Below are 24,542 nucleotides of genomic sequence, written 5' to 3'. Positions count from 1 at the left end.
GGGATGGGAATCACGTTCCCGAGATCCCGGAGTGCCCTGTACGGATGAAGGTCACAGTAGCTAGGTTAAGGGCAATTCAGCAGGTCTCCTATGTGTAAGGCAGTGAAAATAGCTGAAGGAGTCAGTAGAAAGGAGATGGTAGTGGTTGTCCCACAGTCTACAGTGAATGCCATGCAGGAGAAGGTTCCCGACAAACTAATAGTGAAGAAGGTGGACTTTGTTGCGTTTATAGCGCAAGTGCCAAATTGCACTAGTCAAACTAATAACAAATCAAAGAAGCTAGACATCATTGTGAAGGCGGCAAATAAATGTCTGGATCCCCAGGACTTTACAGACAAAATGTTACAGGGAGTACTGAATGAAGAGGTTCCCCCCTCCCAGGTTCCTGAGCCTATGTAGGGATCTGAATAGACATTTAAATTGACTGAAGGAGTACAGTTTTTTGTTTTTGTTTGAAATTCAGGGTAGTACAGTAGCATGAATTTGGTTAGTGTTTTTATTTTTGGTAATTAGTATGAATTTACTCATCCAAAATATATTTAGTTTTTTGGGGTATTTTTTACTATCCCGTACAGTAGGTGGCGGCAATACACCTTATGAGTGTAGTCTGCCAATAAACCTCAAAGAAGAAGAAGCTAAATAAGCTAACGTTAGACAGTTAGCATTTTCCTCATCAAATTTTCTGACTTCGTCGTTGTACAGTAGTATAAACTGTCTCATGAGTGCCTGTCTAAAACGGAGTGTTTAAAGGACTTTCTGTATACAAACAACTAGTTTGCTACCTAAAGTAAAAAGGGATGTCAAAGCGGCTGCGGAGCAGAGAGGTCTGCGCTGATTGTAGCTCCCAGGGTAAGCTAAACGATTGCTGGCTAGCCTTATGCATTTAGGTAGCATGATAGCTAGTTTATGTTAGCAGTTGTATGTAATGGTAACCCAAGCTATTTTAATATTTGCTTGCTTGATTTTCACTTTCAAAGGGATTCATATTCTGTTTGATTGCTTGTAGTTCCAGCAACGCATAGCTTTGCTTGCAAGCTAAACTAGCTGCTAGTATGACAATGTCCAAGAAGAATGGGGAAGTCAGCTAACCTTAGCTGTCTGTTGCTAGTTAGCAGCTGGTAGCCCTCAACTTTGTTATTGTTGCTAGTTAGTTAGTTTATGGCCAACTAGACTTTACAATAGTCTTTGTTTTATAACTTTAGCTTGCAAACTAGTTGGGGTATATCTCGTTTGTAGCTGTGTGAAAGTAAAATTATGGCATTTGTGGTTAGGGAGCTGCCTGAAATCATGAAAAAGAATGCATGCAGAATGAAGAAGTGCCTCTTAGTCTAAATGGTTTGTGTGGACTCGGAGCCTTTGTGGTAATATTGAGTCTAAAGGTTGCGTGTGTGTGTCCCAGGCCCGTGCTGGGCCTCAGTGAACAGGGGTGTGCTGATCTGTGATGAGTGCTGCAGCGTCCACCGGGGTCTGGGCCGACACAGTTCCCAAGTCCGACACCTGACCCATACACCATGGCCACCCTCCCAGCTGCAGGTGAGCACCTCACACAAGCAACTATACTGACGCTCAAGAACAGTCAACTTCTTCAGTTGTTGTTTTCCCTTACCAATTGGTTGTGTTGTTTGCTTCCTTTGTAGATGGTTCAGAAATTGTACAGCAATGGGGCCAACTCCATCTGGGAGCACAGCCTTCTGGACCCCTCGTCTATCACGAGTGGGAAACGCAAGGCCAACCCCCAGGACAGAGTCCAGTGAGTGGGGCACATTTCTTTTTCTTTTTTTTTTCTTTTTCTTTTTTTTAAAAGAAAATTAAATGTTATCCCCTTTTCTCCCCAATTTTCGTGGTATCCAATCGCTAGTAATTACTATCTTGTCTCATCGCTACAACTCCCGTACGGGCTCGGAAGAGACGAAGGTCGAAAGCCATGCGTCCTCCGAAGAACAACCCAACCAAGCCGCACTCTTTAACACAGCGCGCCTCCAACCCGGAAGCCAGCCGCACCAATGTGTCTGAGGAAACACCGTGCACCCGCCCCCCTCGGTTAGCGCGCACTGTGCCCGGCCCGCCACAGGAGTCGCTGGAGCGCGATGAGACAAGGATATCCCTACCGGCCAAACCCTCCCTATCCCGGACGACGCTAAGCCAATTGTGCGTCGCCCGACGGACCTCCCGGTCGTGGCCGGCTGCGACAGAGCCTGGGCGCGAACCCAGAGACTCTGGTGGCGCAGCTAGCACTGCGCTGCAGTGCCATAGACCACTGCGCCACCCGGGAGGCCCCTAGTGGGGCACATTTCAAACTTTTAGTTGAAGGTTAAACAATATAATTTTAAACCAATGTGATGACAAATCTGGGCATCTCATCTCACCATGATCTATCACTCTCACATTGTTGGACTCTGTTGTATTAAAGTGCCATTGGGGTCAGGTTTGCCTGGACAGTCTGAGGTTTTTAAGTGTGATTTTCTGTTCCCTTCAGTCCCCATAAAACTGAATTCATCAAGGCCAAATATCAGATGCTGGCGTATGTCCATCGAATGCCCTGTCGAGAGGATGACAGTGTCACCACAAAGGACCTCAGTAAGGTGAGAGATTGCAGCCAGACCACGCCCTGAATTGCAGGCTTCATTGCCATTGAGCTCATTAATTTACCAATTTATCAACTGTTTTTTATTATCTGTTAGCTAACCAAACCTCCTTTGGCCTACACTCTAGCAACTCCACTCCAGTGTTCGGACTGGGAACCTGGAGACGTGCCTGAGACTGTTGTCTTTGGGAGCCCAGGCCAACTTTTTCCACCCGGTATGTAAAAAATATAAAATTGTCTGTAAATCAAATCAAATTTTATTGGTCACATACACATGGTTAGCAGATGTTAATGCGAGAGTAGCGAAATGCTTGTGCTTCTAGTTCCGACCGTGCAGTAATATCTAACAAGTAATCTAACAATTTCACAACACTACCTTATACACACAAGTGTAAAGGAATGAATAAGAATATGTGCATACAAACACGTATGCATACAAATATGGATGAGCGAAGGCCGTGCAGCATAGGCAAGATGCAGTAGATGGTGTAGAGTACAGTATATACATATGAGATGAGTAATGTAGGGTATGTAAACATATAAAGTGGCATTGTTTAAAGTGACTAGTGATACATTTATTACATCCAATTTTTAATTATTAAAGTGGCTAGAGATTTGAGTTAGTATGTTGGCAGCAGCCACTCAATGTTAGTGATGGCTGTTTAACAGTCTGATGGCCTTGAGATCGAAGCTGTCCCAGCTTTGATGCACCTGTACTGACCTCGCCTTCTGGATGATAGCGGGGTGAACAGGCAGTGGCTCGGGTGGTTGTTGTTCTTGATGATCTTTTTGGCCTTCCTGTGACATCGGGTGGTATACCTGGAGGGCAGGTAGTTTGCCCCCGGTGATGCATTGTGCAGACCTCACTACCCTTTGGAGAGCCTTACGGTTGTGGGCGGAGCAGTTGCTGTACCAGGCGGTGATACAGCCCGACAGGATGCTCTCGATTGTGCATCTGTAAAAGTTTGAGTGTTTTCGGTGACAAGCCAAATTTCTTCAGCCTCCTGAGGTTGAAGAGGCATTGTTGCGCCTTCTTCACCACACTGTCTGTGTGGGTGAACCATTTCAGTTAGTTCGTGATGTGTATGCCGAGGAACTTAAAACTTTCCACCTTCTCCACTACTGTCCCTTCGATGTGGTTAGGGTGGTGCTCTCTCTGCTGTTTCCTGAAGTCTACAATTATCTCCTTTGTTTTGTTGACGTTGAGTGTGAGGTTATTTTCCTGACACCACACTCTGAGGGCGCTGTAGGCCGTCTCGTCGTTGTTGGTAATCACTGTTGTGTCGTCTGCAAACTTGATGATTGAGTTGGAGGCGTGCATGGCCATGCAGTCATGGGTGAACAAGGAGTACAGGAGAGGGCTGAGAACGCACCCTTGTGGGGCCCCAATGTTGAGGTTCAGCGGGGTGGAGATGTTGTTTCCTACCCTCACCACCTGCGGGCGGCCCGTCAAAGTCCAGGACCCAGTTGCACAGGGTGGGGTCGGGACCCAGGTTCTCGAGCTTAATGACGAGTTTGGAGGGTACTATGGTGTTAAATGCTGAGCTGTAATCGATGAACAGCATTCTTACAGAGGTATTCCTCTTGTCCAGTTGGGTTAGGGCAGTGTGATTGCGATTGCATCGTCTGTGGACCTATTGGGGCGGTAAGCAAATTGGAGTGGGTCTAGTGTCAGGTAGGGTGGAGGTGATATGATCCTTGACTAGTTTCTCAAAGCACTTCATGATGACGAAAGTGAGTGCTATGGGGCGATAGTCGTTTAGCTCCGTTACCTTAGCTTTCTTGGTTAGCAGGTACAATGGTGGCCCTCTTGAAGCATGTGGGAACAGCAGACTGGGATAGGGATTGATTGAATATGTCCGTAAACACACCAGCCAGCTGGTCTGTGCATGCTCTGAGGATGCAGCTAGGGATTCCGGCAGCCTTGTGAGAGTTAACACGTTCAAATGTTTTACTCACTTTGGCTGTGGTGAAGAAAGTGGCACTGTATTGTCCTCAAAGCGAATAAAGAAGTTGTTCAGTTTGTCTGGGAGCAAGACGTCAGTGTCCGCAACGGGGCTGGTTTTCTTTTTGTAATCCGTGATTGACTGTTTACCCTGCCACATACGTCTTGTGTCTGAGCCGTTGAATTGCGACTCTACTTTGTCTCTATACTGACACTTAGCTTGTTTGATTGCCTTGCGGAGGGAATAGCTACACTGTTTGTATTCGGTCATGTTTCCGGTCGCCTTGCCATGATTAAAAGCAGTGGTTCACGCTTTCAGTTTTGCGCGAATGCTGCCGTCAATCCACGGTTTCTGGTTGGGGAAGGTTTTAATAGTCACCATGGGTACAACATCACCAATGCACTTGTTAATACTAACTCGCTCACCGAATCAGCGTATATATTAGCGTATATATCAATGTTGTTGTCTGAGGCTATCCGGAACATATCCCAGTCCACGTGATCAAAGCAATCTTGAAGCGTGGAATCAGATTTGTCGGACCAGCGTTGAACAGACCTGAGCACGGGCGTTTCCTGTTTTAGTTTGTCTATAGGCTGGGAGCAACAAAATGGAGTCATATTTGCCGAAAGGACGACGAGGGAGGGCTTTGTATGCGTCGCGGAAGTTAGAGTAGCAATGATCGAGAATGCTGCCAGCCCCGGTTGCGCATTCGAAATGCTGATAAAATTTAGGGAGCCTTGTTTTCAGATTAGCTTTGATAAAATCCCCAGCTACAATAAATGCAGCCTCAGGATATGTGGTTTCCAGTTTACATAGAGTCCAATGAAGTTCTTCAGGGCCGTCGAGGTGTCTGCTTAGGGGGATATACACGGCTGTGATTATAATCAAAGAAAATGATCTTGGTAGATAATGCGGTTGGCATTTGGTTGTTAAGGAATTCTAGTTCAGGTGAACAAAAGGACTTGAATTCCTGTATGTTGTTATGATCACACCACGACTCGTTAATCATAAGGCATACACCCCCGCCCTTCTTCTTACCAGAGAGATGTTTGTTTCTGACGGCGCGATGCCTGAAGAAATCAGGTGGCTTTACTGACTGATAACGTATCCCGAGTGAGCCATGTCTCCGTGAAACAGAGAATGTTACGATCTCTGATGTCTCTCTGGAAGGCAACCCTTGCTCGAATTTCATCTACCTTGTTGTCAAGAGACTGGACATTGGCGAGTAGTATACTCGGGAGCGGTGAGTGATGTGCCCATCTACGGAGCCTGACCAGAAGACCACTCCGTCTGCGCCGCTGTTGTTTTGGGTCGCCTACTGGGATCCGATCCATTGTCCTGGTTGGTGGACCAAACAGAGGATCCGCTTTGGGAAAGTCGTATTACTGGTCGTAATGTTGGTAAGTTGACGTTGCTCTTATATCCAATAGTTCCTCCCGACTGTATGTAATAAGACTTAAGATTTCCTGGGGTAACAATGTAAGAAATAATACATTAAAAAAATAAAAATACTGCAGTTTCCTAAGAACACGAAGTGAGGCGACCATCTCTGTCGGCGCCATCATGGAATCCACTCAGTTGTCTGAAATGTATCAATACATAAAAGCCTGCACGCTACTGCACCAGTGCCCACACAGTGTCCAGTATCTCATTGTATTGAGGTGGTGTGGCCTGTTCAGTGTCTCATTGTATTGGGGGTGGTGTGGCCTGTCCAGTGTCTCATTGGATTGAGGTGGTGTGGCCTGTCCAGTGTCTCATTGGATTGAGGTGGTGTGGCCTGTCCAGTGTCTCATTGGATTGAGGTGGTGTGGCCTGTCCAGTGTCTCATTGGATTGAGGTGGTGTGGCCTGTCCAGTGTCTCATTGGATTGAGGTGGTGTGGCCTGTCCAGTGTCTCATTGTATTGGGGGTGGTGTGGCCTGTCCAGTGTCTCATTGTATTGGGGGTGGTGTGGCCTGTCCAGTGTCTCATTGTATTGGGGGTGGTGTGGCCTGTCCAGTGTCTCATTGTATTGAGGTGGTGTGGCCTGTCCAGTGTCTCATTGTATTGGGGTGGTGTGGCCTGTCCAGTGTCTCATTGGATTGAGGTGGTGTGGCCTGTCCAGTGTCTCATTGTATTGGGGGTGGTGTGGCCTGTCCAGTGTCTCATTGGATTGAGGTGGTGTGGCCTGTCCAGTGTCTCATTGTATTGGGGGTGGTGTGGCCTGTCCAGTGTCTCATTGGATTGAGGTGGTGTGGCCTGTCCAGTGTCTCATTGTATTGGGGATGGTGTGGCCTGTCCAGTGTCTCATTGTATTGGGGTGGTGTGGCCTGTCCAGTGTCTCATTGTATTGGGGGTGGTGTGGCCTGTCCAGTGTCTCATTGTATTGGGGGTGGTGTGGCCTGTCCAGTGTCTCATTGTATTGGGGTGGTGTGGCCTGTCCAGTGTCTCATTGTATTGGGGTGGTGTGGCCTGTCCAGTGTCTCATTGTATTGGGGGTGGTGTGGCCTGTCCAGTGTCTCATTGTATTGGGGTGGTGTGGCCTGTCCAGTGTCTCATTGTATTGGGGGTGGTGTGGCCTGTCCAGTGTCTCATTGTATTGGGGGTGGTGTGGCCTGTCCAGTGTCTCATTGTATTGGGCTGGTGTGTCCTGTTTGTCCTTCAGGAAAAAGGAAACAGTCCACTGCATGTAGCAGCTAAGGCATGCCAGGTGTCACAGGCAGAGCTGCTGGCTGTGTATGGGGCGGATCCTGGTGCCCTAGACACAGGGGGTAAGACCCCTGTTGACTACGCAAGGTAAAGCAGTCTTCATACTATTTTGTACTGCACTAGAGCAATCCATTACCGCTGATGGTGTGACAACTCTTTCCCAGAAAACGGTTTATGAGACTGCCTAGTACTTACATTTATTAGAAGAATGATGTAAATGATTACAGATACTGAATAAACTGCAACTTTACCACCTTTGGGTTTTATTGTAAAGAGGTATAAAAATACAGTGCTATGGTTGGCATTTACAGTAAACATAAAGAGACCTCACCGTCACTTATATTGATGTGGAAAAGACTCATGACCTTTTATTCATGTTCCAATCAGACAAGCGGGCCACCAGGAGCTGGCAGACAGACTGGTAGAGATCCAGTATGAACTCACAGACCACCTGGCATTTTACCTCTGTGGGAGAAGGCCAGGTAAGAGTGGAGAAGACGCATTGACGTGGACATAGTGAATAATTTAACCCTGATATGGGCTGCAGGTAGCCTAGCGGTTAAGAGTGTTGGGCCAGTAACTGAAAGGGCGCTGGTTTGAATCCCTGAGCCAACTAGGTGAAAAAAATCTGATGTTTTCCCCATGAGCAAGGCACTTAACTGTAATTCCTCCAGTAAGTCACTCTGGATAAGAGTGTCTGCTAAATCAGGGTTTCCCAAACTCGGTCCTGGGGCCCCCCCTGGGTGCACGTTTTGGTTTTTGCCCTAACACTACACAGCTGATTCAAATAATCAAAGCCTGTTGATGAGTTGGTTATTTGAATAAGCTGTGTAGTGCTAGGCCAAAAAAAAAAAAATGTGCACCGGGGGGGGGGGGGGGGGGGGGGCTCTGCTAAATTATTAAAATGTCCTTTGTTTTAATCTGACTGTGTTTGTCTACTAGATCATAGGAATGGACAACACTTCATAATCCCACAAATGGCTGACAGGTAAGAACTGAGCCCAACATGATGGCATGCTTATGGGGAATGGGAATGGAATGCTGTTCAGACATGTTGGTGTTTCAGTGGCATTTTACAAAAACCTCTTCTCAAAGTCCTGATAAGCCAGCTGTGTGTATCTATCCTATGGTTTAGTAACTGACGTTAAAACGTAATGCATTTATCAAACCATCCTTGTTTATCTCTTTCCTACCATATCTTGATGGAAAAGAAATTTGTAAGTATGTCAACTGTTGTCTATAGTTATTTGTCTTGAATGTACTATATAAACTGACATCAAACTGGCCTCACAACTGCAGAATGCATGTAACCACGCCAGCCCAGGACCTTCTTCACCTGCGGGATTGTCTGAGAGGGGAGGGGTGCTGAGGAGTATCTCTTTCTGTAATAAAACCCCTTTGGTGGGGAAAAACACATTCTGATTGGCTGGGCCTGACTCCCTAGTGTGCGTGTGTGTGTGTGTCAAAAGTACCAGTCAAAGGTTTGGACACACCTACTCATTCCAGGGTTTTTCTTTTCTTTTTACTATTTTCTACATTTGTAGAATAATATTGAAAACATAACTATGAAATAACACATGTAGTAACCAAAAGGTGTTAAACAAATCAAAATATATTTGACATTCTTCAAAGTAATCACCCTTTGCCTTAACAGCTTTGCACACTTGTCGTTCTCTCAACCAGCTTCATGAGGAACTACCTGGAATTCATTTCAATGAACATATGTACGTTGTTAATTTGTGGAATGTCTTTCCTCAATGTATTTGAGCTAATCAGTTGTGTTGTGACAAGGTAGGGGTGGTATACAGCAGATAGACCTATTTGGTTAAAAAAAAACAAGTCCATATTATGGCAAGAACAGTTCATATAAGCAGAGAAACTAGAGTCTATCATTACTTTAAGACATGAAGGTCAAGTCAATCCGGAAAATTTGAAGAACTTTGAAAGTTCCTTCAAGTGCAGTCACAAAAACCATCAAGCGCTATGATGAAACTGGTTCTCACGAGGACCGTCACAGGAAAGGAAGACCCAGAGTTACCTCTGCTGCAAAGGATAAGTTTATTAGAGTTACCAGCCTCATAAATTGGCAATTACTCACCTCAGATTGCAGCCCAAATAAAATCTTTATTTCAAGAGTTCAAGTAACAGACTCATCTCAACATCAACTGTTCAGAGGAGACAGCATGAATCAGGCCTTCATGGTCAAATTGCTGCAAAGAAACCACTACAAAATGACACCAATAAGAAGAGACTTGGCCAAGAAACACGAGCAATGGACATTAGACCGGTGGAAATCTGTCCTTTGGTCTGATGAGTCCAAATTTGAGATTTTTGGTTCCAACCGCCGTGTCTTTGTGAGACGCAGAGTAGGTGAACAAATGATCTCCGCATGTGTGGTTCCCACCGTGAAGCATGGAGGAGGTGGTGTGGGGGTGCTTTGCTGGTGACCCTGTCTGTGATTTATTTAGAATTCATGGCACACTTAACCAGCATGGCTACCACAGCATTCTGCAGTGATACGCCATCCCATCAGGTTTGCGCTTAGTGGGACTATCATTTGTTTTTCAACAGGGCAATGACCCAAAACACACCTCCAGGCTGTGTAAGGGCTATTTGACCAAGAATTAGAGTGATGGAAAAGTGCTCAGCATATGTGGTAACTCCTTCAAGCATTCCAGGTGACTACCTCATGAAGTTGGTTGAGAGAATGCCAAGAGTATGCAAAGCTGTCATCAAGGCAAAGTGTGGCTACTTTGAAGAATGTAAAATATGAAAGATATTTTATTTGAGTTAAAATAAAGAAAAAACGTTGGATGAGTAGGTGTGTCCAAACCTTTGACTAGGGGTGTATGTAATTGTGATTTCTTATTTTTTTTATATACTGTATATAAATTAGCAATTTCTAAAAACCTGTTTTTGCTTTGTCATTATGGGATATTGTGTGTAGATTGAGGGGGAAAACACACATTTTAGGATAAGGCTGTAACCTAACAGAATGTAGTTAAAGTCAAGGGGTCTGAATACTTTCTGCAGGCACTGTATATATTTGTATTTTATTTTTATGTCTACAGCAGTCTGGATTTGTCAGAATTTGCGAAAGCTGCAAAGAAAAAACTCCAGTCTGTGAGTGACCATATATATTTTTTCCAAACATGGTTTTATTATGGTCCTTTTAGACATACCAGTGATGTGATTTTACTGTGGCTTGTGATTTCAGCTCACTAACCATCAGTTTGAAGAGCTTGCCATGGACGTTTATGATGAAGTGGACAGAAGAGAAACTGATGCAGGTTGATCTGACATTTGACGTGTTTGTAGTGTTTGATAAAGGTATCATTAGGTGTTTTAATAGATTATTAGTGTGATTTTAACAAAACTTTTTTTTTTTCTGTCTTTGCTGTATCAGTGTGGCTCGTGACTCAGAACCACAGCACTCTGGTAACAGATACAACTTTGGTGCCTTTCCTCCCTGTCAACCCTGAATACTCATCCACCAGGAACCAGGCAAGTCACCTAAAAATGTCTTTCAACGTTATATCAAATTTGGTTGGTCTCTTTCCCAAGCCTTTAGTTAAATGTTATGCATTTGATTGAAGACCCTACACTTTCAGCACTGCGGCTTCATAATGTTGTGTCTTGTGGTCGTTTGTTTTGCAGGGCAGACAGAAGCTAGCAAGGTTCAATGCACATGAATTTGCAACACTCGTCATTGATATTTTAACTGATGCCAAACGTCGGCAACGGGGGAACTCCTGTGAAAGTCCCAGAGGTATAGTACAGTAATCTGAAGCTACATTTATTCAAATGGGGGTATTTATGATTTGATCCAGCACCTGATTAGAACAAAGCTCGATACTGTACCCACTAGGGCATGGTTGTTGCGTCGTCCACTCACCTGACTATTGCTCTCTCTCCTCAGAGGACATAGAGCTCATCCTGAAGGGAATCGGCAGCCGTCATGGGAGTGATAACCAGGATAATGAAGACCAACCAGATTATGACAGTGTGGCGTCAGATGAAGATCCAGAGCGGGAACCCGCCTCTGGGAAGAATGGGAAAGATGACAGGACCAAGGTAACACCGTATTTGTAGTTTCTTAATATAGTTTTTCATTACCTTTTAACATTGGATCGGCATAGCCATTCAACTCTCCGTTCCATCCTGCTTTCCCATGCTTCAGAGCTCAGAGTCGTCTGACCTGTCTGATGGACCCATCACAGTACAGGAGTTCATGGAGGTGAAGAGCGCCCTCACAGCCTCCGAGGCCAAGATACAGCAGCTGCTCAAGGTCAACTGTCACCTGAGTGAGGAGATCCGGATGATGCAGAGCAAGGTATGTTTATGACTTGAGCATTATAACAACTAACTGTTCCCACAGTAAGTCTAGTGGCTTCACTATTATTCTACAATATAGAAAATAGTCAAAATAAAGAAAAACCCTGGAATGAGTAGGTGTCCAAACTTTTGGCTGGTACTTATATATATATAATATGCGATTGCTCGACTAAAAAAAATCTTGGTCGACGAACAGCCTATCAACCAACCAATCGGCCAGTCTACTAAATGGAGTCGGTACTAACTTCCACTGTGTTTTCACCTTTCTGTTAATAGCCCTGATCTGGTCATGAAGGACACCCCCAGACTATTGTTCTCAACTTCTCATGAGAAAACAACAAACCAGCTGCTTCCTTGAATGAGCTAAATGTTCACGTCATGTATGGATTACAATCTGAATTTGTCCCCACCCAAGCAAATCCAGTTCCAAAATCCTGTAAAACAGGTTGCCCTTTTTTGCACTGACAACATGAGAAACATGAGCAGGACCAACACAACAAGGGAGCAGTTCTTCCTCGCTCTCTCTCTATGCTCTTCCTCGCTCTCTCTCTATGCTCTTCCTCGCGAGAGAGCATAGAGAGAAAGAGCGAGGAAGAGCATAGAGAAAGAGGGCGACCGGTTTTACAGGATTTTGGAACTAGATTTGCTTGGGTGGGGACATTCAGATTGTAATCCATACATGATGTGAACATATAGCTCATTCAAGGAAGCAGCTGGTTTGTTGATTTCTCATGAGAAGTTGAGAACAATAGTCTGGGGGTGTCCTTCATGACCAGATCAGGGCTATTAACAGAAAGGTGAAAACACAGTGGAAGTTAGTACCGACTCCATTTAGTAGACTGGTCGATTGGTTGGTTGATAGGCTGTTCGTTGAGCAATCGTGCATGTATACAGTTGAAGTCGGAAGTTTACATACACCTTAGCCAAATACATTGAAACTCTGTTTTTCACAATTCCTGACATTTAATCTAAGTACAAATTCCCTGTCTTAGGTCAGTTAGGATCACCACTTTATTTTAAGAATGTGAAATGTCAGAATAATAGTAGAGAGAATTATTTATTTCAGCTTTTATTTCTTTCATCACATTCCCAGTGGGTCAGAAGTTTACATACACTCAATTAGTATTTGGTAGCATTGCCATTCAGTTGTTTAACTTGGGTCAAATGTTTCGGGTAGCTTCCCACAATAAGTTGGGTGAATTTTGGCCCATTCCTCCTGACAGAGCTGGTGTAACTGAGTCAAGTTTGTAGGCCTCCTTGCTCGCACATGTTTTTTCAGTTCTGCCCACACATTTTCTATGGGATTGAGGTCAGGGCTTTGTGATGGCCACTCCAATACCTTGACCTTGTTGTCCTTAAGCCATTTTGCCACAATTTTGGAAGTATGCTTGGGGTCATTGTCCATTTGGAAGAGCCATTTGCAACCAAGCTTTAACTTCCTGACTGATGTCTTGAGATGTTGCTTCAATAATTTTCCCTCCTGCAGCAAAGCACCCCCAGAACATGATGCTGCCACCCCCGTGCTTCACGTTTGGGATGGTGTTCTTCGGCTTGCAAGCCTCCCCCTTTTTCCTCCAAACATAACGATGGTCATTATGGCCAAACAGTTCTATTTTTGTTTCATCAGACCAGAGGACATTTCTCCAAAAAGTACGATCTTTGTCCCCATGTGCAGTTGCAAACCGTAGTCTGGCTTTTTTATGGCGGTTTTTGAGCAGTGGCTTCTTCCTTGCTGAGCGGCCTTTCAGGTTATGTCGATATAGGACTCGTTTTACTGTGGATAAAGATACTTTTGCACCTGTTTCCTCCAGCATCTTCACAAGGTCCTATGCTGCTATTCAGGGATTGATTTGCACTTTTTGAACCGAAGTACGTTCATCTCTAGGAGACAGAACGCGTCTCCTTCCTGAGCGGTATGACGGCTGCGTGGTCCCATGGTGTTTATGCTTGCGTACTATTGTTTGTACAGATGAACGTGGTACCTTCAGGCATTTGGAAATTGCTCCCAAAGATGAACCAAACTTGTGGAGGTCTACCATTTTTTTTCTGAGGTCTTGGCTGATTTCTTTTGATTTTCCCATGATGTCAAGCAAAGAGGCACTGAGTTTGAAGGCAGGCCTTGAGAAATACATCCACATGTACACCTCCAATTGACTCAAATTATGTCAATTAGCCTATCAGAAGCTTCTAAAGCCATTACATCATTTTCTGGAATTTTCCAAGCTGTTTAAAGGCACAGTCAACTTAGTGTATGTAAATTTCTGACCCACTGGAATTGTGATACAGTGAAATAGTCTGTCTAAACAATTGTTGGAGAAATTACTTGTGTCATGCACAAAGTAATGTCCTAACCGACTTGCCAAAACTATAGTTTATTAACAAGAAAGTTGTGGAGAGGTTGAAAAACAAGTTTTAATGACTACAACCTAAGTGTATGTAAACTTCCGACTTCAACTGTATATATACACACACTACCGTTCAAAAGTTTGGGGTCACTTAGAAATGTCCTTGTTTTTGAAAGAAAAGCAAATTTTTTGGTCCATTTAAACTTCTTATGGCTGCGGATCGATATGACAACAGCCAGTGAAAGTGCAGGGCGCCAAATTCAAACAACAGAAATCTCAGAATTAATATTCCTCAAACATACAAGTATCTAATACCATTTTAAAGGTAATCTTGTTGTTAATCCCACCACAGTGTCCGAATTCAAAAAGGCTTTACAGCGAAAGCACCACAAACGATTATGTTAGGTCACTGCCAAATCACAGAAAACACAGCCATTTTTCCAGCCAAAGACAGGAGTCACAAAAAGCAGAAAGAGATAAAATGAATCACTAACCTTTGATGATCTTCAACAGATGACACTCATAGGACTTCATGTTACACAATACATGTATGTTTTGTTCGGTAAAGTTCATATTTATATCAAAAAATCTCAGTATACGCGCGTTATGTTCAGTAGTTCCAAAAACATCCGGTGATTTTGCGGAGAGCCACATCAATTTCCAGAAATACTCATAATAAATGTTGATCAAAGACATAAGTGTTATACATGGAATTTTAGATCCACTTCTCCTTAATGCAACTGCTATGTCAGATTTCAAAAAAGCTTTCAGGGTGTTTTCTATCCAAATATACTAATAATATGCATATATTAGCAACTGGGACTGAGGAGCAGGCAGTTTACTCTGGGCACCTTATTCATCCAAGCTACTCAATACTGCCCCCAGCCATAAGAAGTAAAAATAACATCAAATTGATCAGAAATACAGTGTAGACATTGTTAATGTTGTAAATTACTATTGTAGCTGGGAATGTCTGTTTTTTAATGGAATATCTACATAGGCCCATTATCAGCAACCACAATGGCACGTTGTGTTAGCTAATCCAAGTTTATCATTTTAAAAGGCTAATTGATCATTAGAAAACCCTTTTGCAATTATGTTAGCACAGCTGAAAACTGTTGTGCTGATTTAAAGGAGCAATAAAACTGGCCGCCTTTAGACTAGTTGAGTATCTGGAGCATCAGTATTTGTGGGTTTGATTACAGGCTCAAAATGGCCAGAAGCATTTTTCTGAAACTTGTCAGTCTATTCTTGTTCTGAGAAATGAAGGCTATTCCATGCGAGAAATTGCCAAGAAACTGAAGATCTCGTACAACGCTGTGTACTGCTTCCTTCACAGAACAGCGCAAACTGGCTCTAACCAGAATAGCCCTTACACAGCCTGGTGGTGTGTGTTGGGTCATTGTCCTGTTGAAAAGGAGAGTGGTGGATTGCTGCATCACCCGACCTCAACCCAATTGAGATGATTTGGGATGAGTTGGACCGCAGAGTGAAGGAAAAGCAGCCAACAAGAATGCCAAGCTTGTGTGAAGCTGTCAAGGCAAAGGGTGGCTACTTTGAAGAATGTTAAATATATTTTGATTTGTTTAAAACCTTTTTGGTTACTACATGATTCCATATGAGTTATTTAATAGTTGTGATGTCTTCACTATTATTCTACAATGTAGAAAATAGTAAAAATAAAGGAAAACCCTTGAATGAGTAGGGTGTGTTAACTTTTAATATTTTTATTGAAGCTTTATTTAACTAGGCAAGTCAGTTAGGAACATTCTTATTTACAATGACGGCCAAACCTTAACCTGGACGACGCTGGGCCAATTGTGTGCCGCCCTATGTGCCTCCCAATCACGGCCGGTTGTGATACAGCCTGGAATCTGTAGTGACGCCTCTAGCACTGAGATGCAGTGCCTTAGACGGTGCGCCACTCTTGAGCCCCCTGACTTTTTACTGGCACTGTATATATATTATGGCACAAGAGACACCTGTCAGATTCACGCCTATCTCAGTGGACTAATCCATTGTGGAGGCCGTGGGGATGGCTCACCAGTAGTACATTTACCATTTAATTCCCATAATTTCTCATCTACAATGTTTGTTTGGTTACAGTATTTTTTTTTAATGCATTCAATATTATTATTATAACAGTCTTTTACCGTTCTCATTGTCGGAGTGAACACGTTGTTTGCGGACCGCTCAAGCTAGGCTACACTTGTGTGGAACAAGTTTTGGTTAATTTCATTCCATTTACGTGTTGTCAAGTTATTAATTGTCTTTTGTTTGTAGCGCTCTTGTCAATGTCAATGTTGAGTAACACGGAACCCAAACCGTCTGCGTGCGTGCGCCATCGTGAATAATTGTATTTCCCCCCCCCCCCCCAATATTATTATTATAACAGTCTTTTACCGTTCTCATTGTCGGAGTGAACACGTTGTTTTGCGGACCGCTCAAGCTAGGCTACACTTGTGTGGAACAAGTTTTGGTTAATTTCATTCCATTTACGTGTTGTCAAGTTATTAATTGTCTTTTGTTTGTAGCGCTCTTGTCAATGTTGAGTAACACGGAACCCAAACCGTCGGAACCTAAACAAGTCAATGACACAGTAGAGGGAAAAAAATCAAGTACAGTGTGTGCAAAAGGCATGAGGAGGTAGGCAATAAATAGGCCATAGGAGCAAATAATTACAATTTAGCGGATTAACACTGGAGTGATAAATGAGCAGATGATGATGTGCAAGTAGAGATACTGGTGTGCAAAAGAGCAGAAAGTAAATAAAATAAAAACAGTATGGGGATGAGGTAGGTAGATTGGGTGGGCTATTTACAGATGGACTATGTACAGCTGCAGCAATCGGTTAGCTGCTCAGATAGCTGATGTTTAAAGTTTGTGAGGGAAATAAAAGTCTCCAGCTTCAGCGATTTTTGCAATTCGTTCCAGTCACTGGCAGCAGAGAACTGGAAGGAAAGGCGGCCAAATGAGGTGTTGGCTTTGGGGATGATCAGTGAGATATACCTGCTGGAACGTGTGCTACGGGTGGGTGTTATCGTGACCAGTGAACTGAGATAAGGCGGAGCTTTACCTAGCATAGACTTATAGATGACCTGGAGCCAGTGGGTCTAGCGACGAATATGTAGCGAGGGCCAGCCGACTAGGGCATACAGATCGCAGTCGTGGGTGGTATAAGGCGATTTGGTAACAAAACGGATGGCACTGTGATAGACTGTATCCAGTTTGCTGAGTAGAATATTGGAAGCTAATTTGTAGATGACATCGCCGAAGTCGAGGATCCGTAGGATAGTCAGTTTTACTAGGGTAAGTTTGGCGGCGTGAGTGAAGGAGGCTTTGTTGCAAAATAGAAAGCCGATTCTAGATTTGATTTTAGATTGGAGATGTTTAAAACGAGTCTGGAAGGAGAGTTTACAGTCTAACCAGACACCTAGGTATTTATAGTTGTCCACATATTCTAGGTCGGAACCGTCCAGGGTGGTGATGCTAGTCGGGCGTGCGGGTGCGGGCAGCGAACGGTTGAAAAGCCTGCATTTGGTTTTACTAGCGTTTAAGAGCAGTTGGAGGCCATGGAAGGAGTGTTGTATGGCATTGAAGCTCATTTGGAGGTTAGTTAGCACAGTGTCCAAGGAAGGGCCAGAAGTATACAGAATGGTGTCGTCTGCGTAGAGGTGGGTCTGGGAATCGCCCTCAGCAAGAGCGACATCATTGATACAGTGGGGCAAAAAAGTATTTAGTCAGCCACCAATTGTGCAAGTTCTCCCACTTAAAAAGATGAGAGACTCCTGTAATTTTCATCATAGGTACACTTCAACAATGACAGACAAAATGAGAAAAAAAATCCAGAAGGGAATTGTAGGATTTGTAGGATTTTTTATGAATTTATTTGCAAATTATGGTGGAAAATAAGTATTTGGTCAATAACAAAAGTTTATCTCATACTTTGTTATATACCCAGACCTATACCCCGGATGGATGGGGTTGGAGTAGCCAGGAGGAAGGCATGGCCAGCCGTTGAGAAATGCTTATTGAAATTTTTGATTATCATGGATTTATCGGTGGTGACTGTGTTATCTAGCCTCAGTGCAGTGGGCAGCTGGGAGGAGGTGCTCTTATTCTCCATGGACTTTAGTGTCCCAAATCTTTTTGGCGTTAGAGCTACAGGATGCGAGTTTCTGCTTGAAAAAGCTAGCCTTTGCTTTCCTGACTGACTGCGTGTATTGGTTCCTGACTTCCCTGAACAGTTGCATATCGCGGGGACTATTCGATGCTATTGCAGTCCGCCACAGGATGTTTTTTTGCTGGTCGAGGGCAGTCAGGTCTGGAGTGAACCAAGGGCTATATCTGTTCTTAGTTCTGCATTTTTTTGAATAGGGCATTCTTATCCAAGATGGTGAGGAACTTACTTTTAAAGATTGACCAGGCATCCTCGACTGACTGGATGAGGTCAATATCCTTCCAGCATACCCGGGCCAGTAAAATAACAATAGCGAGACTATATACAGGGGGGTACCGTGACTTTTAGAATTTTGATTAACCACATAATGATTTTGAGATACGAAGACTTTATTATAAATTAAAATAAACTGTTCCATGAAAATGTGCATATGAAAATCGTTACTGGCATGCAGATTGGTAGAAACGGGAAGATAAATTGGCACTCCAAATGGACAACCTCTGGTGTAGCCTATTATCTACTGGCAACTTCAGGAGCTTAATGGCAGAATCTGCGAAGGCCAGCAGCAGCTGGAGGATGGTCTGGCTCTCTTTAGTCATTTGTGTCTTAATTATTTAATCACAGTGTGGTTAAAGCATTAGAAAAGCTCAGTAGCCTACATATAGTTGATTTTATTAAAACACGTGGTGGGTGTGTCTTTATAAGGAAAAGGTTAATCCAATCGATTGGTTGAAAGAACAGACAAATCTAGGTTGAGCAAGATTTTTTTCTAGCTGGGGGCAGCACTAGTGGAAGTGCAGCTGTGCTTTCTGGCCATGGGATCCGTTTTTCTACAGAGATGGGTTCCCTTTTTCTACAGAGATGGGTTCCGTTTTTTACAGTCTGGATGGAGAGATTTGTCTCTATCTAAACCTGCACTGATACTATCACATCCTCCATGTTATGGTCACCCTAGGTTTCACCCATAGGCCCTTAAGTTATTACACAGAAATAAAGCTGATGTTCTGAACTGTTGTCCCCTCCAGCTGAACTCCCTGCAGACTGAGAACTCATCCCTGCAATGGCAGGCCCCCAGGGGCTCGCAGCACCCTCCGGACCCCTCTGGCCACCCCCCTGTCCACGGAGGCCGCCCCATGTCCATGTACGAGACAGGCTCGGGCATGAGGCAGTACCCCCACAGAGATGACCCTCCTCGCCGTGATGACGGCCTCACCATACAGCCCCTCCCTACAAACGTAAGTGCAGAGACCACTGTCACCACTCCCTCCTGGACTGTTCTATGACAGTCACAGTGGACCGGTGCTGTCAGCAGTTTTGGTCTGCGGTAATTCAGTTTTTGTTTGTGAATTTATCTCCTCCCCCGTCCTCCTCTATAATATAGTCAACTCCCTTTATGTGTAAACTTGATTTGACCCCTTTCTAGATTGGGAGGGGTCCTCTGGGGACCGCCTCATCCTCCCTCCCTACATTCCCCTCCTCCCTGTCCTGGTCGCGGGATGAAAGAGCTCGAAGGGTTAAGTACTGCATCTCCCCTCAAGAGAGGGTGGGGGCAGCAGCCCCAGGGGAAGGGGTGGACTATCCCCTCTGCTTGTCCACTACTGTTCCTGTCCTCCTTTACCTCCTCCTTACCTCTGTCCTTTAACTGCTCCTGTACCTCACTGCATCTCCTCTCAGCATCGCCTGGCTGTCTGGCTGCATACACCACCGTGTTGCTGCTACTGTTCTTTATTGACCCTTGTTCCCCCAGCCAGCACTGCTGTGTAGAGTACCTGAAAAACGTAATTTTTTTATATGCCAGCACTCAACATGGGTGTTTGCCATCAGTGTGTTTTCAAAGGCCCCAAAGCACTACATGTACGGTATGATGTTTCCGAAACATGCATCCTGTCAGAAGGCTACAGTGCTGTTGAAACAGACAAGGAATACAAATTGATATATAGTTCATGGTAGTGTGAACAGTATTATTTACCAGCCATACTGGTAGAGAACCATCTGTACTGAAGCCTTTACCCATACAGCAGAATGTCTTGATCTTATGCTTGCACTAACAGCACCCACTGCTGTACCTACTGCTTAATGCCACACGGAGCTGGTCCCTGGTTTCAAACTTCCTACCTCTTTTTACTTTCTGCTTTGAAACCAATTGAGGTCTGTTTAATATGAAATGGCTTTTTAGGTTCAGAGAGCATGATTCTGACACGTATGCTTCATCAAGCACGTTCAGACCTCCGTACTGCTGTTCAGATGCTCTCTCCAGATTCAACGCTTGTCTGGAAGCTTACTGTATCATTCCTCCCATTGTAGGGTTGCAGCCTAGAGGGACAGAGCATGATGGAGAGTGACTATGACAACACACCAAACCACTCTGTACTGGAGGAGTCTGGGTAGGACTTTTGATTAAAATCTCTATAGTAGAAAAATATTGTATATTAGAGAAATATACTGTATGTGAAATGTAGGAACTTAATCATGTGGCAGTCAATCCTATACAAAGCGATCCACAAGTGAGAGAGATCCTAACCCTGTAACCTCTCCTCTCCCCATGCAGTCTGGGCAGGAACAGCAGTTGGCTGGGGGACGGCAGTACATCAGATCAAGGGGAGGATGAGACTGAGGCTGACTCCACCCTACCCTTCACCGAGAACGTCATCTGTAAGACAGAGCAGATCACCAAGAACATCCAGGAGCTGCTGAGGGCCGCACAGGAGAACAAACATGAGAGGTAAGGTCAGGGGTCATAAGAACACAGAAAACACCAATCAGCAGTTAGAGAAAAGGTTAGTTGACGAAAAGGTTGTGTGTTCATGTGGAACTTGCCCTTACAGTTCAAAATATAGGAAATGATGCTGTCTATATATTGATCCTTCATCCAACCTTCCAGCACCTGTCCTTCAACCTACTACAGTCATTGTTTTTTAGAGGATGTATCTTGTTTTTCTATCTTTCTGTTCTCCTGAGTTCTGTTTTCACTATCCTGTATTCCCACTCTGTCCTCCCCTCCCTGTGTTTTCCTGTCTGTCTGACTCCCTTCCTCACGGTGTGGGCTAGCTCCAGGCCAGGCAGTCTAGGTTGCTTCTCTGGCCTGCTGCCCTGCTGTGAGGGGGGTGGCCGCGGACGTGCCTGTCTCTACAGGCTGATGCCCTGCTCTGACAGGGCTGTCTCTCTACCCTGCTGCCCTGCTCTGAGAATGCTGAAGAGACCCCCCCTGGCTCCTGGTACTCTGGCCTCTGTCCCTGTCTCCCAGGCACTGTCACTGTTTCTTCTGTCTGTGTGCTGAGGGGCAGGGCTTGTGTCAAACGCAGCTGGCAGAAAACAAAGATTCCTCTATGGAATGCCAAATATAGCCCTACAGGGCTTTTCATGTCAACACACAGGCTATCCTTATCTATATTTGTCTGTGTTTGGTTAATATTTGTGCTCTCAATCTTGGATTTATTTTCTATGTTTAAAAAATAAATAAATACAGAGACATTTTCACACTGGTATTCATTCAGTGTTTATACAGTCCACTTGATTTTGTTGTCTTTAACACAAACCCTCACTATTGGCCCCCCTTTTGACTAAAGCTGTGTGGTATTTACTTAGCTTTTGTGCTTGTGTACCAAACCTCACTCCAGCTGGTGACTAAAGAACACCTGCCAATTTGTACACGTCCTCTGTCACTTAGCTACTGGGTTATAACGGAGGTATTGTTATTGATTTGAAACGGTGGAAAGCTATGATGTATTTCATGATCTGATTTTTAAGCCATGTGTTTTGTCATTCATTGTTGATATTGTCATGGCTTAACAGCATCCACTACATTATGTTGTCAATGGAATAATACAGGACGTGTTCAATTTACTCAAATGGAGCACATGGTTGCTATTAATGAACACACGTAGTATTCAGTATATTCTCTATTTTGTCTGCCATTAGCCAGGGCTTCTCATTCTCTCACTTGTCCACAAATAAACCTCCACCAGGATATCACTGGCTGACTTTGCTATTTTGAGAGGTGTTTCATATAGTAAGGGGGTCAAGGGCTTAGCAAGCTTCTGTAAACATTCCTAAGTATTCTACATATTTGTTTAACAATGTTATTGAAAAAAAACTGGGCCCAAGTTTTCTACTAACATCTGTTGTAAAAAGTATCACTCCCTTACTTGACGTTTTCTTTCTCCTCCCCCCTCAGCTTTGTACCATGCTCAGAAAGGATCCATGTGGCTGTGAGGGAGATGGCCACTCTGTTTCCTAAGGTAAGCTGGGATGACCTCAACAGAGACTCCTTTGTATGCAAGAGCCAGTGAGGGTTGTTTGTTTGGTAAACATGGATGGGAAATAAATGTCTTGCAGCTGTTGTTCTCTTAGATGTTGCACTCTTTTCTTCAGGGTGGAGATAATTTAACACACACACACACAACGGCAGTAAATCCGCCCATTACTCTAGTGTTGAGGGCCGTTTATTGCCTGTTTTGCCAACAGTATGTGACCCCTCCCTGCCTCCTCCTCAGAGGCCGTACTCTGACACAGTGAGAGGGTCCCTGCGGCTGCTCACCTGCAGTGCCAGCCGGCTCCAGGGGGAGTGCCAGAAGGCCACGCCCCATGACCCTTGCCCCTCCGACATGCAGCTGGTCACGCAGCAGGTCATCCAGTGCGCCTATGACATTGCCAAGGCTGCCAAACAACTCGTCACTGTGACAACCAAAGAAAACAGCAACTGATTTTTAACCCAAAGACTAACATCCCTTTTGGATATAAAAATGGATATTTGAAAATGTTATTATGGCCAATTTCAAGTTCAGTGTTATGTTATTATTTGTATGCCTACATTTTTATTTAAAATGCTTAATTGGTCATAGTAGATTTCTAGTGAAGAACGTTTACAGAAAATGTACCTTCTGAAACATGGGTCAACCCAGGGATTTGTCCATGGGTTTGTCTGTTAAATATACTAATACTGCTAGAGTGTGACGACCTGCCTCTGAGCTTACCTCATAGGAGACATGCTAGTTACATTGAAGTTACTAAACAGTTTTACAACGTTACACATTTAAACATTTCTCTGGTTGCTGGGGTGGTTGTCCTTGATGCTCTTCCCTATGCACCAATGACACGTGACTGTCCAAAGGTTTCAAACAGCATTTTAAGCAGTTAGCTTTTAACTTCTTATTCAATGCCAAACACATTGGGATTTTGAACATAGGTTAGTGGAATACTGCCTCATGAGTCATGATACGTCCATTACAAGGTTTTTGTCAAGGTATTTTCCATGAATGCCATTTCTATGTTTTATACTAAAGCCAAAACGGTGAGGACAACTGCCAAGCCAGTTTTCCAATGTTTCGTTTTTCTTTTTGTAGTTTGAGCAGAAGGTGAAGCCATACCTCTAATATACATGTACCTCACACACATGCTCAATATACATTTTGTTTTAGTGTTAGAATGAAAATGTACAAACATCTATCCTTAATTCATACAACCCTAATCTATATTTTTGAATACAATATCTCACACCTATCTAACAAAACATTTATTTTCATAAAATGTACTTTTTAACAGTTAAAGTTTCCTCATATATTCCATGCTGTTTGAAGACATGCAAGAAGTTTTCATCTTGGTGGTATGTGTTTCCATATATCCACCGGCAATCAGTTGTGCTCGTGAGCTCTCTCCCTCTGTGTGTGTGTGTGTGTGTGTGTGGGCTGGGTGCTAAACCCAGCCTATGCCTTTGTGTGTCCCATGTCTTGTATTGTCTTGATTATGCTGCTAGTGGTCAAACGTGCAACTAATAGGGTGTTAAGATGTGTTAAAAGCATTGGATCTGTATATGTAATATGGACTATTTTATATTAGTCATGTGTTGTCCAGGGATGTGGGAGTGATGATCAATTATGTGTGCCGTTGAGTGTTATTATGAGCCCGACACAAGTCATAGTTATTGCCTTTGTGGTTTAAATACCTGCCTTTTTAAAGTAATAAACTTTAATGTATAACTCAACTGTTACCGTTTGTGTTAAATGTATGAATACCTTGACTATTATGCTACAGTTTGTGTGCTGTGGTGTGGCCATGGTACCAGTCTGTTTACCTTCACACATTCCACTTGTACTCTGTGTCATATGCCAAAGATACGATAAGATGTTTAGCATGACAAGGAGTGGAATGATAGCTAAACAGACTGGTACCCTGACTAGCTGTGTTCGCCTACATCAGGGGACCCCAATTACATTCAGCCGAGGGACAATTATTATTTTTTATATATATATATATATATATATGTATCAAATTTTATTTGTCACATACACATGGTTAGCAGATGTTAATGCGAGTGTAGCGAAATGCTTGTGCTTCTAGTTCCGACAATGCAGTAATAACCAACAAGTAATCTAACCTAACAATTCCGCAACTACTACCTTATACACACAAGTGTAAAGGAATATGTACATAAAGATATATGAATGAGTGATGGTACAGAACGGCATA

General features: G+C 43.8%; 1 protein-coding gene across 2 annotated transcripts; it reads left to right on the top strand.

Annotated features, from left to right (window-relative positions):
- Positions 1-595: 595 nt before the first annotated feature.
- LOC129814326 (ARF GTPase-activating protein GIT2-like) lies at positions 596-24,057 on the top strand. Of its 2 annotated transcripts, XM_055867397.1 has the most exons (20): positions 596-849; positions 1,400-1,533; positions 1,638-1,750; positions 2,477-2,582; positions 2,713-2,799; positions 7,174-7,304; positions 7,605-7,699; positions 8,160-8,205; positions 10,289-10,340; positions 10,435-10,507; positions 10,624-10,721; positions 10,875-10,986; positions 11,137-11,291; positions 11,398-11,550; positions 19,103-19,312; positions 19,501-19,590; positions 20,382-20,461; positions 20,626-20,799; positions 22,252-22,315; positions 22,571-24,057. In XM_055867397.1, exons 1-20 carry the CDS (start codon positions 798-800, stop codon positions 22,778-22,780), a joined length of 2,235 nt encoding a protein of 744 aa, XP_055723372.1. In that variant the 5' UTR covers positions 596-797; the 3' UTR covers positions 22,781-24,057. The 2 variants fall into 2 exon arrangements, with proteins under 2 accessions (XP_055723372.1, XP_055723380.1); XM_055867405.1 differs by lacking the exon at positions 19,501-19,590.
- Positions 24,058-24,542: the final 485 nt, after the last annotated feature.

The sequence above is a fragment of the Salvelinus fontinalis genome, chromosome 2 (genome assembly GCF_029448725.1).
Source record: "Salvelinus fontinalis isolate EN_2023a chromosome 2, ASM2944872v1, whole genome shotgun sequence".
Lineage (NCBI taxonomy): Eukaryota > Metazoa > Chordata > Actinopteri > Salmoniformes > Salmonidae > Salvelinus > Salvelinus fontinalis.
The sequence above is the reverse complement of the archived record's forward strand: the minus strand, read 5'-3'. Positions and strand labels throughout refer to the sequence as shown.

What these genes read in the sequence shown, in the direction of transcription:
- LOC129814326 (XM_055867397.1), top strand. Translation starts at nt 798, where the DNA reads ATGTCAAAGCGGCTGCGGAGCAGAGAGGTCTGCGCTGATTGTAGCTCC. An exon ending in CAGAAGAGAAACTGATGCAG is followed by an intron (nt 10,508 to 10,623) that starts GTTGATCTGACA and finishes TTGCTGTATCAG; the next exon opens with TGTGGCTCGTGACTCAGAAC. An exon ending in TACAGCCCCTCCCTACAAAC is followed by an intron (nt 19,313 to 19,500) that starts GTAAGTGCAGAG and finishes ACCCCTTTCTAG; the next exon opens with ATTGGGAGGGGTCCTCTGGG.